Source organism: Micromesistius poutassou (assembly GCF_964030765.1).
Source record: "Micromesistius poutassou genome assembly, contig: SCAFFOLD_1341, whole genome shotgun sequence".
NCBI classification, from domain to species: Eukaryota; Metazoa; Chordata; class Actinopteri; order Gadiformes; family Gadidae; genus Micromesistius; species Micromesistius poutassou.
The window spans coordinates 1,155-14,654 of NW_028178272.1; the positions used below are offsets into that span (position 1 = coordinate 1,155).

General features: G+C 48.3%; 1 protein-coding gene across 1 annotated transcript; it reads right to left on the reverse strand.

Annotated features, from left to right (window-relative positions):
* Positions 1 to 1,523: 1,523 nt before the first annotated feature.
* cobl (cordon-bleu WH2 repeat protein) lies at positions 1,524 to 13,013 on the reverse strand (the record flags this gene model as incomplete). Its single annotated transcript, XM_084489699.1, is given in 7 exon segments — positions 1,524 to 2,166; positions 7,937 to 8,005; positions 9,105 to 9,193; positions 9,815 to 9,859; positions 11,512 to 11,706; positions 11,709 to 11,739; positions 12,931 to 13,013. Coding segments are annotated over 7 exon segments (743 nt in total), but the record flags the coding sequence as incomplete, so codon positions are not given.
* Between the last annotated feature and the right edge of the window lie 487 nt (positions 13,014 to 13,500).

Below are 13,500 nucleotides of genomic sequence, written 5' to 3' on the forward strand. Positions count from 1 at the left end.
TTAATTACATGAACCTTCTCATCCTCATCATCATTATTTTCATTTACAATACATTTGTAATTGAATCTGTTCTAGAGCGGGAGCCTCTCTACTGCTGGAGCCTCTTCCCCGGCTGCAGGCTCAGGAACATGAGCCAGCATAAACTTAACCTTTGGCCGCCGCTGACCCCGTGCAATCTGCTCGCCAGCTCTGGCGTCGCTAATCGCCCCGCGTGTCACGCGTGTAAATCCCCTGGACAACAGGAGAGGAGAGGAGCCCGCCGGACAGAGTCTGACGTCAGGCTCTGACGCAGCACTCACCCCACAGGTGTCTCCACCAACCACACGCCCCCGGGGACACGGGGAGGATGGCTTTGTGTTCTGCACCGTGGATGAAGCTTTCCAACGGGATTTCTGTGGTAGAATTTCTACAGTGTACACCTCTTCTAAAAAAAACAAAACGCTGGGTATCTGAACAGGATGTTTTAGCGGTTAGAGTCTACTAGTGCTGGCTGAGTTTGCGTTCCCCATTAGCCAATTACGTACTTATAAATCACCGCAATCCTGCGACGTGATTGGTCGACACGAACATGCAGTGAATTCAAAGTGAACCACCGCATTCGACAAGGTTTGAGTTGGGTCTGCCCTCATTCACCCTGATTTGAACTGGTCTGTGCTCAGACTTTAAATTATTAATCTTAAGTGCGCTTTTAGAGGCTATACCGAGGGTAAGCCCCTTTTGATTTTCACCTTGCCGTGCGTGCAGGCAGGCTCAGTGCTTCAAAGTGAGCTCTGGGGCAGCAGCAGAGCGATGAGAGAGAGGAGAGAGAGAGAGAGAGAGAGAGAGAGAGGAGGGAGAAGCGGGAGAGAGGGACGAGGAAGACTATTATTAGGGTAGCCACATTGTCCTCAGATTACCCTCTGCACTGACCCAGCTCTTGAGTATCCTGCACGCTGCAGCGAGGCTGCTTTAACAATGGTCTGTGCCGAGGGCCACGGCCCGACTGGCATACGATCAGAACAAGCGTCCCCATCATAATGACAATAATGGGATCAAGAAGCGTTTGAGAAGGAAGAAGCACGCTAACGGGACAACAGAGAGGCTGGAATTAAACATGGACACCTGAAATAAATCAATTCTAAACATTGCCGGTCACTTGCGGTGCCACATTTTTGCCAAACCAAACAAAGGACTGATAGTATTCTCCAAATGTCACCGTGACAAAACGACATGGAGTCCCAGGGGACTCGGGACACACACACACACACACACACACACACTCCCCTGACACCAGGGGAGTGTGACGGCAGTTATGTAATCAATAATCCAACGCGGCTGCTGGGAGCGACCCCGGCAATAACACCTTCATCCGCTGCACTGCCTCCTCCTCCCACACACACACACACACACACACACACACACACACACACACACACACACACACACACACACACACACACACACACACACACACACACACACACACACACACACACACACACACACAATCTTTAGAGGAAAATAAGAGAGTGCGTCTGGGGAGCTGCTGCTGGTCTGGCGTAGATGCTACAGGTCAGTGTGACCCGGCGGTGTTGAATGTCAGCTCCGAGCAAGGGAGGGAAAAACAGATGCGATGCAGCGGTCGAATGCCTCCAGTTAACGCTTCACATGCCTCACACCGCTCTGACCAGAGCGATGTAGTCTCTTATTATGATGGCTACTTCTCAGTGACCAATTATAGAGGCTTAGATTGTGTGTGCGTGTGCGTGTGTGCGTGTGTGTGTGTGTGTGTGCAAACATGTGTGTGTGTTTGTGCGTGTGCATGTGCATGGAGCATGTGTGTGAGCATGTGTGTGTGTTAGCATGTGTTGTGTTGTTTTGTGCATGTGTTGTGTTGTGTCTGTGTGCACGCACAGCCCTTATTCGGACCTCGTCTCCTGTGCAACGCATCTACGTTCACGGCACAGTAAAACGTATGTGCGTCGCATCGTAAAAGCCCTCCCCTCCTACCTGATAGCAGTCCAGGCTGCCGTGTCCCGGGGGGCCCGCGGGGGCGGGCGGGGGGGCCGGGGCCCTCCGTTTCTTGGCATCGCTCTTGGGAGACGTCCTGGAGAGGTTCATGGCCGACTGGGACTGGCCCAGAGTGCTGGGCCGCGCCTCAGTGGCCACCGATCCCGTGGACAAACCCTGAGGAGAGGAACACACACACACACACACACGTCACGGTGGCACGACCACGCATGTGTCTGACCGGTTAGTAGTCTCTGTTTGTGTCCCCGGTGTCGAACCCTGAAAAACAAGCGGATGTTTCTTTTAGAGGCTGCAACTTTTTACGAGGTTGAAATGAATGGATGATCTCACTTGTTCAAAGTTCACCCAGACTCCCCCCTTACGCACTTATTGTGTGTTGTATGTCCTTGCACTTAAAAATAGTACTTAGCATTGAGCCTCTTATCCTAGCTATCTATCTTTGTTGTCGCTTTGGACAAAAGCGTCTGCTAAATGCTGAATGTGAATGTTAATGATCTAAATTCAATTCAATCTTTTGGGGGTTTGAAGCAACTTATGGTCCAAAGGTAACGCTTCTTCGATTGGACTCGTCAGGACTCATCGGTTGATTCCGATATACGGCATGTTGACGTCACAATAGCGACGATCCCCAATCTTCACTGGAAACCGTCCAGCTCCAAAGTGGTATTTCCAGTGCAACACTTCGGCACAGAGTGTAAAGTATTCCTGAAAGTCTGGACCCCGTCCCAGAGGCTCGGCCCGCTACGGTTCAGGGAGAATCCACTTGGCGAGAACAAGGAGGGGTGGGGGTGGGGGTGGGGGTGGGGTGGACTCCGAATGACACAAGCCCAACCTTGCGCTCACCCCGCGCCCGGTGGCACGGCCTAAGAGGAGGAGAGCCCAGCTTTATAAAGCAGATTAATTGATGCGTTCAGACAATGTCTGGACACGGCATGAAACCAAAGCAAAAAGGAAAGGCAGAGAAGAAAGGAGGGAGACCGAAAGAAAGAAAGAAAGAAAGAAAGAAAGAGGAAAAAAAAAAGCGAAGGAGAGGGAACATAAAGTCCAGGTCATTAGAATTAATTGGAAGCTGAGAGGAGAGCGCTCAGCGGGGGCGATTTGGTTTCTGGTTTGGTTCCCTGTGGACTAAATATCAAGAGGGCCGGACGCGGTTGGAGGGGGGGGGGGGGGGTGCGATTCTGATATCGACTTTGATATTCCCTTCGCTCTGCAACGTGCGAGCGGTCCGTGCCGGCCGTAATTCCGGGCCGTTGTTCCCGTTTTTTTTTTACGATCCCGGGAAGGAGCGGGCGTGAGTCGCGCACGGCCAGCGATTGGCGCTCGTCCACCGAGTACCTAGAAAAAGAGATTCAAGGACGACCACCTGGTGGTGTGCGCCTGCATCCAGCGGACGCAACAGATGGAGAGAGCATATTTCTCCCATGTGTCGGGACAGGAGGCTCATGGGAAATGATAATTCACCTCCCCCACCTCCCCCCCTCCTCCCCCCCCCCACAAAAATTAAGAAATAAACCACAGTCCACTTGACAGCCCTGACAGAGTCGCGCCCAAGCGGACTGTAAACGTGCTGGAACACATGGGGCGGGTTACAGGAAGGCCAAGAGCAACGTGGAGGCCGGAGTCTGAGAGGCATCGGGAAGGCTGAAGCTAATAGGAGGAGAAGAGGGAGGAAGGAGGAGGAGGAGAAGAGGGAGGAAGGAGGAGGAGGAGAAGAGAGGGAGAGGAGGAAGGAGGACGAGGAGGAAGGAGGAGAGAGGGAGAGGAGGAAGGAGGAGGAGGAGAGAGGGAGAGGAAGGAGGAGGAGGAGAGAGGGAGAGGAAGAGGAGGAGGAGGAAGGAGGAGAGAGGGAGAGGAGGAAGGAGGAGGAGGAGGAGGAGGAAGAGGAGGAGAGAGGGAGAGGAGGAGGAGGCAGACGTCTAAACACTGAGTCACAGAAGGGCCCTTCTCCAGGAGCCAACTGCCAAAGCTGGTAACCAATTGTGTGTCCCATGCGCGTGTGTGTGCGTGTGTGTGTGTGTGTGTGTGTGTGTGTTTTATTTGTTTGAGTGTGAGTGAGTGAGTGAGTGAGTGAGTGAGTGAGTGATTGAGTGTGTGTCTGTTTGTGTGTGTACGCCTGTGGGCATTTGTGCGTGCATGTGTGCAAGTCTGCTTTTGTGTGTGTGTGTGTGTGTCTGTGCGTGAAGTCCTAGGTCTGCAGCCAAGCCCTAGCCGATGAACTTTTCACACTGCACAGTGCTCATGTGTTTCGCTCCCTTGCGAGAGAGTTTAGCCAGGGCAGTCTCTCTCTCACTCTCTCGGCCATCAGACTTTAGATTAGGAATCTAAAGACTTCAGCTTATGGATCTTAAGTCTTTTTTTTTTTGATTTTGTGAGACCAGATGGAGCGAGTGAAGGGAAAGAACAAAATAATATCAGAGTGTGTTCTACTTAGACGTGCAGAGCGAGGACAGCTCCTGGAGGAAGACTAGTAAAAAAGCTGTTCTAAAAATGTCAAATCAATGCCACATTTTCTTTCTAACCAAGAAAAGCGTTGTGGTGCATCTTGAAAAGCTTTGTGCCAATTGACTCTTGACAACAAGGGATCACACATGATATCTGATATGATCCACAACTCTTTGAGTTTCCTCAAAGGAAACAATCAGAGGAAACGTGTTTCTCATGCCATGTGTTTACCACCAGAACACAGTGGAACAACAAGTCCTGACGCTGGCCTCCTTTAATTAAAAGCCAAAGAATACTTTGAACACATTGGCTTTGTGGCTTTGTGTACACAGTGGTTCCTGTCAGTGAGGCATAAGACCCCACACACACACACACACACACACACACACACACACACACACACACACACACACACACACACACACACACACACACACACACACACACACACACACACACACACACACACACACACAGTTGAGTGATGTCAGTGCAGACAGAGGCATCAGATTACCTACTCTACCATGGCTATTATCAGTGAGGGCCTAACCTTTTATCACTGGCCCTAATGGACATTGATAAAGGCGCGTGCGTGCGTGTATGCATTAGTAGATGTGTGTGTGTGTGTGTGTGTGTGTGTGTGTGTGTGTGTGTGTGCATCTGTGTGGTCCAATGTGCAGCTTAAGAGGCCAATCAGAGCCGAGAGAGCGAGCGAGAGCGAGCGAGAGAGGCTCAGTCACATAGAAAGCCTGCTGTCATGTTGTGATAAGATCAGAGGAGGCCTAAAAGGTGAAGAACCGGAGGCTCTGCCAAAACAGAGCTCTGCCTTTGTGCGGCGCTTGACTCCGGGCTGCTCCGGGGGATCTGAGAGCGCGCTGTACGGCGACCGCGTGACCTTATCAGCGCGGTCAGTTCAGCTGTGGGCGCCTGGGTGGCGTCACCTTTCTGCGAAAACAAAAGAGCCATGTCCACTCTCCTCCATTGGTTCTAGGAAATAAACAAGGAGGATATAGTGGCAGTGGTAGTCTCCCCTCTGGGGGGAATGAGGCGGCTACGAGGCTGCAAGAGAGTAGAGCAGACACAGGCTGAGGCTGAGGCCCGTGATGATGATGATTGTTATGCATGCAGTGGATAGTCAGCAGTATGCATTGTTACTCCCATGCCTTAGGGGGCGCTCTACGGCGCCTGTTGAGTGTACCTTGTAACGTTGTTCTGGTGCTAGTTAATCAGTTAATAAGTTCAAATGGATTATCAACATCTCGACCTGCGTTCTTGTTTCACTAACAAGTTAACCTTATATTACATAATATATACTCATGAACACAATGGGGGCTGCGTTGCTGACCCTGAGAAGCACAGCGCGGAAGGGGGAGAACAAAGAGAAGAGCGAAGACGGAGAAGACAGTGAAGAAGACAGTGGAGACAGTGGAGAAGACAGTGGAGACAGTGGAGACAGTGAAGAAGACAGTGGAGACAGTGGAGACAGTGAAGACAGTGGAGACAGTGAAGACAGTGAAGAAGACAGTGGAGACAGTGGAGACAGTGAAGACAGTGAAGAAGACAGTGAAGACAGTGGAGACAGTGAAGAAGACAGTGAAGACAGTGGAGACAGTGGAGAAGACAGTGGAGACAGTGAAGAAGACAGTGGAGACAGTGGAGACAGTGAAGACAGTGGAGACAGTGAAGACAGTGAAGAAGACAGTGGAGACAGTGGAGACAGTGGAGACAGTGAAGACAGTGAAGAAGACAGTGAAGACAGTGGAGACAGTGGAGAAGACAGTGAAGACAGTGGAGAAGACAGTGGAGACAGTGGAGACAGTGAAGACAGTGAAGAAGACAGTGAAGACAGTGGAGAAGACAGTGGAGACAGTGGAGACAGTGGAGACAGTGGAGACAGTGGAGACAGTGGAGAAGACAGTGAAGACAGTGGAGACAGCGCCGACGCCAGCCCTGATGCCGGGATGGACGCGCACAGAACAGGGCGGCCCTGTTCCCCGGCTAACCCAATCAAACAGAGTATTGATCCGAGCTGGGCGCAGATGGCCGGTCAGGTGGGGTGGGGGTAGGGGGTAGTCTGCCAGGCCAAATGTAATAAAGGGGATTGAGTTATGGCAATAAAAGCGAGGGCTCTGCTTAATGCACTGCCTCGTCCCGCCTTGCTCCACCGTGATGGACAGCAGGATCTAAAAGTATACGATCGCTGTAACATATCACAGATATGTTGTGGGTTAGGTGTAGTTTCTAATCCTGCAAAGTCTGAAACAACCATGCGAGTGTCCAAAGGCAGTTGTAATTAGTTAGCCACTTGGCTACATAGCCGGGAGGGAAGATAGACTCCGCCCCTTGAAACGGCGTGACGAAAAACGAGGGAAAACTGTAAACTGACATTACGTGACGTTGCAATAGATTCCATGGAACCAGCATGGTTAATGCAAACCCTTATAACCCATGAAAACATAATTAGACGAGATTGACGTATTTCTGTCCATCACTGTAACGGTGACGATGTCACTAAAGTATGACAGAGAGGCCCTCAAACAATAAATGGTCAAATCAACTGAAACAATTAGAAAGAAGAGCCTTTTAAAGTTCTCCATCTACACACCTGTCCACCAGCAGAACAAGGGAGTGAGAGATAAGACAACCTGCTTGTCGTCTCTATGAACAGAAACACCCAACTGAAATGTTCCTAAAGGTTGAAAATCCAAGGTTTTAGCCTTGGCTTCAATTTCACATATATTATTAAACACAGGGAAATGCATCTTGTGAGTGTGTGTGTGTGTGTGTGTGTGTGTGCACGCGTCTGCATGTGCTTATCTTGGAAGGCATATTGGAATTGAGGAGAACCATACAACGTCAAAGTCATGGGGCCCGGTAGTCAAAGCAGTGTGTCATGGTATCTAAGGCTTTTGCTGCCCCCTGTAGGGCTGGATGAGGAATAACACTCTTTTCAAATCCACTGTAGGCCTTCATCACAGATAACGTAATAGTATGGACGAACACTGACATGGCAGAGATACCAGTTCCCATACAACAGTACAACAGTATATTGATCCTTTGTGATAAAAGCATATTCTATATATGAAAATAAAAGCAAGGAAATGATTAAGTCATTATAAAGGTAGTAATATCTTAACTGTGCTCAGAGATATTCAACAGCTGAATAAAAAACACGTCAGCGGTCACAACGATTGGAAACTCAACCTGTATAACGATTTATCCATAGTGCATTTACAAACGACACACAGTTCCAAAGGTCATCCCCTATTGTCAGGCTGTTTATTCCAGCCTTTTCAAACGCTGTTGACCACGCCAGTATCTAAGTTTCAATGATTCTGGATGATAAACGTTGCTCTCCGAACAGCCACTCTGGTATAGGAGACAGAACTTTGCACAATGCAGCTTTAATACACGTTAGTCAACATGCCCTTCCACAGACACTCGTAATCAGGATGGTCGTTAGTAGTTAGTTAGTAGTACTTACGTTGGAGGACGCCTCTGTACTCTGCATAGATTTAGAATCCGTGCAATCAGTATCCATAGCCTCCTCAGCCTGCAACGGGAAGGCACAGCTCACATGCAGCATTCACCAGGTCAGCCATGCAAGCAGGGCCGGTGTGACCCTTCCCACTGAAGGCAGAACCCCACCGACCATCCCTTTGAAACACGCCTTCAGGTCGCTTGCATTCTGGGGCCCTTTAAACAGCCCTCTTATTCAGTGTCAATAAGCGGCGGACCGCTGTGTCGCGTTAACGCTGCGCCGGCAGGGGGCCAGGTGACCATACGGGTCAACGAGGCGTTATAGCACGCACTGTTGTGCTCGCCCACGCAACCACCGGATGCCACACACGGTGGACACACAAGTGACGAGTCCAATTCGAGTTCTCAACCGCAGATGGTTTAAACAGAGAGTATTTCGTTTCCAATTTTATTTTGAACTCGAAAGTGACCTTGATGGCCTCATACGGGCTACGGGTCGTGTAAACAACGTGTCACTGGAGGCATCTATTGTGAACTAAATCAGTAGTCCCAGTGGTCCAACGGGAACCCTTTAAATCAGTGTCCCTTATTAGTAGAAGTGAAAGGTTCCCATGCAATAAAAGTCATACATGGCATACATGTATGTAATAAACTCGTGTTGACCATTTTCTATATGGGGACACTACACACTAGTCTTCCAGACTAGGGCCTTTCCTTGTAGACAGTAGAACATCAACGTTATCCATTAACACCACTCTCACAGAGTCTTGTAAGCAGGTACGCAACATTGGCGTGGCTCAAATCATTCAGAAATATTCTGTACGTTCTATAAGCTAAACCACTATCACAGAGGAGCGATAGCAGGGTAAACATGAGTGTTACTCTTATCATTGATTAGTATTTGGTATGTTTTATAAGCTAACGCCTTTCACATAGGCACAGTGTAAACATTGACGTAGCTCATATCATTCATAAATATTGTGGACTTTCTATAAGCTACACCAGTGTACTAAATACAATCACAGACTATAACAATAATGGGCCACACCTGCGTTTACCCAGCTACAGTAGTCTATTGATGGATCAATAATGCATACAGCAACTCAAGGAAACCCATGCAGAATGAAACGGTTAACGACAACAATCCTGAGAACAATATTAAGGAGGCTTACTTTGGATTTCCTCGAGTTGAAGCGGAAGATTCCCAGAAAGCCTCTCTTCTCCGCTGCCCCCACACTGAAAGTGCTGGAGTTGATAGAGTCTAGGGAAATCAAAAAGTCCGTGTTAAAATTGATCACTTATGTGTGGAAGATAGAATTGAGTAGAGAGCTAATTCCTTGATTTGGGGTTATTGGGTGCTACTTTGAGGCATTGGGAACAAATACACAATTCCAACTTCATATGTGTAATCTAGACGGGAAACAGTTACTTAAAACAGCACGTTCCCATTAAAAACGGGCCACTAGAGGGCACCATTACACAGCTTCGTTTTTCAACAGTTAAAAAAGCATTATCTTACTTCATCCTCTGATACAATTAACCAGATCGCTGTGATTCAACACCTGTGTGTTAGGTTCAAAGTAATATAAAAAGCTGTTATTTCTCATGCTCATTACACCCCCCATTAAATTGTTATTAGTTATTAGGTATAGTTATTGCAGTTCATATAAAAGGACACGTGCATTAACTATGTAGAAAAAGCGATAGTTAACACAAGCTCAACCAACGGCAAACTACTATCCAACAATTGTTAGTGTTGTAAACCGACAGACATAATGACACACACAATACACAAAGCAGGTGGTTAATAAGTAGGCTGGGTCAGGATTTGCGTTTCAGCCGCAGAACTGGGCAGGACACAAAATTAGTTCCTGTGTAATACCTGAGTAGTTAAGAGCAGGGGCAGAAGCCATTTTAGGCTGCAATACTGAAAAGAAACAACACATCACAGACCATTAGATAGACCAGAGTATGTTTCATCCCTTTAACTTGGGCAAATGAAAGTCATAGTATGACAATTCTCAAACGGTGATTGTGTTATTGCTCAATTTGTCCGGCGGTGACGGTGAATTAAATACGTCATGTATTTCTCAATTGTGCGTCGTGTGTTGAAATCGGAATGTCACTAACGGTATCAGTCACTGCTAACTGTAAATACTCGGGCCAATGAGAGGCAGGAGCTAAAATTAGACCGTACACATTACATTGTGGTATGACGGGGCCTCGGAGACCGAGAGCAGTCTCTATGGCGATGCATCATAACATTATAACATTACGAGCTGAACTTTAACCAGTGATGAGCCAGCTCATTAAAGCTCACAGGCTCATCTGCCCTCGTTAAATGCTTCTAGCTTCCTGCTAGCCGCGATGCTAATGCATTTCGTAAGATTCTATTTACCAAGACTCTATTTAGGCGTGGCCTTTAAAGTTAAAAAAAGACATCATAAAACATTGCCAATGTGGAAATGTTGGTAGATGATTTATTTCGACTATGGCCTGGTTATAGTTTAATTTTTGGAGAATGTGCTTATGGGTGAGTCGGGCTGTGTGTACCAAACTGTGACACGTGATTCTCACGTTTGCAATAATAGAAACCAGTGTTGCGTGTCGCAAGAGTTTCATAAACAGGTCAAAATAAAGTTCCCACGCCCGACTTCCACATTTTACTGGGTGGTCGGACCTCAACAGGTTGGTGGTTGAAGACAGATTGTATTGACGTGGTACAGTCAGAAAGGAACCGATTGAATTCAGCCATTGGTTTGGTTGTTAACCAATCAAGAAAAAAACTGTTCTTCGTCAGTCAAATTCCAAAAACACATTACTTTTATATATAGTTATCTACATTTAATTTGGTATGCTACATTCATACAAAAGGTAACATGCCCGTACTATCGTTCAAACAATGAACTGCCTTCAAGGGTAGCCAGTTTGTTTCACTTCTTCTTTTTCATTATTTCTATCCACTAATTACTTGGTGGTAACGTATCTTCCACTGACATTGTAAAACTCTAACCTTAATATGAGCAGTATGACATATAAAAAGAAAATGAAAGGATAAGGTTGCAGTAATCGTATCTCGTTGTGGACACAGCCAAAGATGAAATCAAAAGCCACAATCCTTTCTTTGTTTCACAAGGATTTAAATGCAGAGAAATATACTCCTACATTCAGAGCTTTGGCCTGGAAACACAATCTGAAGACCTGCCACATCACTTGAGGGCTTTGTCAAGATAGAGATCCTTATCTCACCCTTGGCAGGTGAGTTGTGCCTTCCTTAACCTTGAACATAGTCCACAGATATTTTAAGGAAAATGAAGGTCAACTTGATTAGCGTTTGATTCTGTGTCTTAGTTTTGGGTTATCTTCATTGGGGATCTCAGCGACAAGCAAAATAAACACCCTCGTTTGTTTTCAAATGAGTCCACCAAACTGAGTCCTTCCCGAGGTCACAAAAACAAACAAAATGGCCTCCCTAACCCTAACCCTCACCCTCACCCTCACCCTAACCCACCAGGAGGCCTCTGTTCTGTTGTGTATCGCCGTGTGTGGCCGTGGATGGACCCGCTGTGTGTGGCTTACCCAGGCTCTGGTCGTGCACATAGAGCTCCTTGATCCCCAGCTGGGCCAGCGAGCGGTCCAGGGCCAGCTCGTGGCCACTCAGGCCGTCCCTCAGCAGCAGGACGTGCGCCGGGTTGAAGTCACACTTGTCGCAGATGACGGGCAGCAGGTCCTGCAGGGGCGCCAGCGGGTTGACCCGCACCACCGCCTTCTGGTGCGGTGGTAGTTCACCACCAGACGCACCGTTTTCTGATGGTGGGGGGGGGGGGGGGGGGAGAGAGAGAGAGAGAGAGAGAGAGAGAGAGAGAGAGTATTGTCGTTCAAATGTGTCCAAACTCATTCCAACAAGGAGCTCTGTCACGGCCTGATAAATAAAGAGCCAAAGAAATGACAAAACAAAGTGTTACTAATCTTGTTATGTTCTGGGTCTGGTTAGGAGACATCATACAGTGCAGTAAAGAGCACCAGACAACTAAAGTTGCATGACACTTTTTCATGTTACTAAAGCAGTAGGGCATTTCTGTGTGTGTGTGTGTGTGTGTGCGTGCGTGTGCGTGTGTGTGGTGTGTCGAGTAGCCCCTTATCAATGGAGTGGTGCGGGACAGCAGCACAGCATGTCCGTCGCTCAAGATAACCTGCTCCACCACAACCACCCACTCAGTGGTCAAGGAGGCAGGGGAATGTCTACCCGGTGTAGTACTTCAACTCTGCAAATAATAGCATTTGCTCCACGTGTAATCACATCCAGATAAATGTAGGTATGTATGTATACATCTGACCAAATGTCATTGCATTCAGCACCGCACTGTTTCAGAAGCCAAGGACAGGAGTTGTGCTCCAACTGCCGGAAATGAGTTAGAGAGTCAGAAAGGGTGATGACCAACAAGATCTGCAGGGTCACCGATGGCCCTGTGGCCATGTGTGGGGGCTCAGAGAGAGAGAGAGAGAGAGAGAGAGAGAGAGAGAGAGAGAGAGAGAGAGAGAGAGAGAGAGAGAGAGAGAGAGATGAGAGAGAGAGAGAGAGAGAGAGAGAGAGAGAGAGAGAGAGAGATGAGAGAGAGAGGTGAGCCCTGAGAGGAGCACAGGAATAATGCATGGTAACTAAAGGTGAGGAGCTCATCAATTATTCACCATGAAAGAGAGATGAGGAGACGTCAGGGGAGTGAGAGGGAGAGACAGAGACAAGGAGACGCCGGGGGAGAGAGAGAGGGAGAGGGACAGAGAGAATGAGAGAGGGGGAGAAGAGGGAGAGGCAGAGAGAAAGGGAAGAGTGTGGGAGGATAAAAAAAAGAGAAAGGAAATGAGAGGGATAGTATTATCGGGAAGTAGAACAATGAAGAAGGGAGGTTAACCGCACAGATTGGCAAACAGGGAGAGGTAGAATATACGAGAGAGAACGCAGGAAAGTACGTGAGAGCGAGGAGATGAAGAAATGCACACCGAAAGCCGGGGGCGGGTCAGCGTGGGCTGAAGCGGCGTCCTACCTTGGCATTGGCCCTTAGAGGCTTGGCTGGCCTCACTCTCTGCCAGCGGACAGCAGGGGGACAGACAGAGGGTGGGTGGGTGGGTGGGTGGGGGTCGGGGGTAGCAACTGTGTTAGGCAAGATCTAAAAAGCTTTATATTATGTGCGACACGTAGGCTACTGACAGCTGCGAGCGCGGGTCAATGAATAAAAGAAAATCATCAAATATTAACAGTAAAGCAGGCAAAACTGAGCGGAGAACGATCTATCAGTGCGTCCTTAGCGGTAGGGGCTTTCGAGAGAGTTTGTGAAGGTGATGAACGTTAAGGTCTAGGTAATCTTCTGGCTATTCTGCCATTTAAACCTCTGAATTCCCCATGTATTCAACCGCTCTAGGACAAGCAACGACAACCAAAGCCGCACGCAAAGAATAGTCATTCCTCCACGTGTCATGTGTCTACTTGAGCTCTCTCTATCCATCCAGCCCGCTCCCGCGCCCACACCGCAAGCAACGGCGTCAAACGCCCTCCTCAAACCATTGCCTACG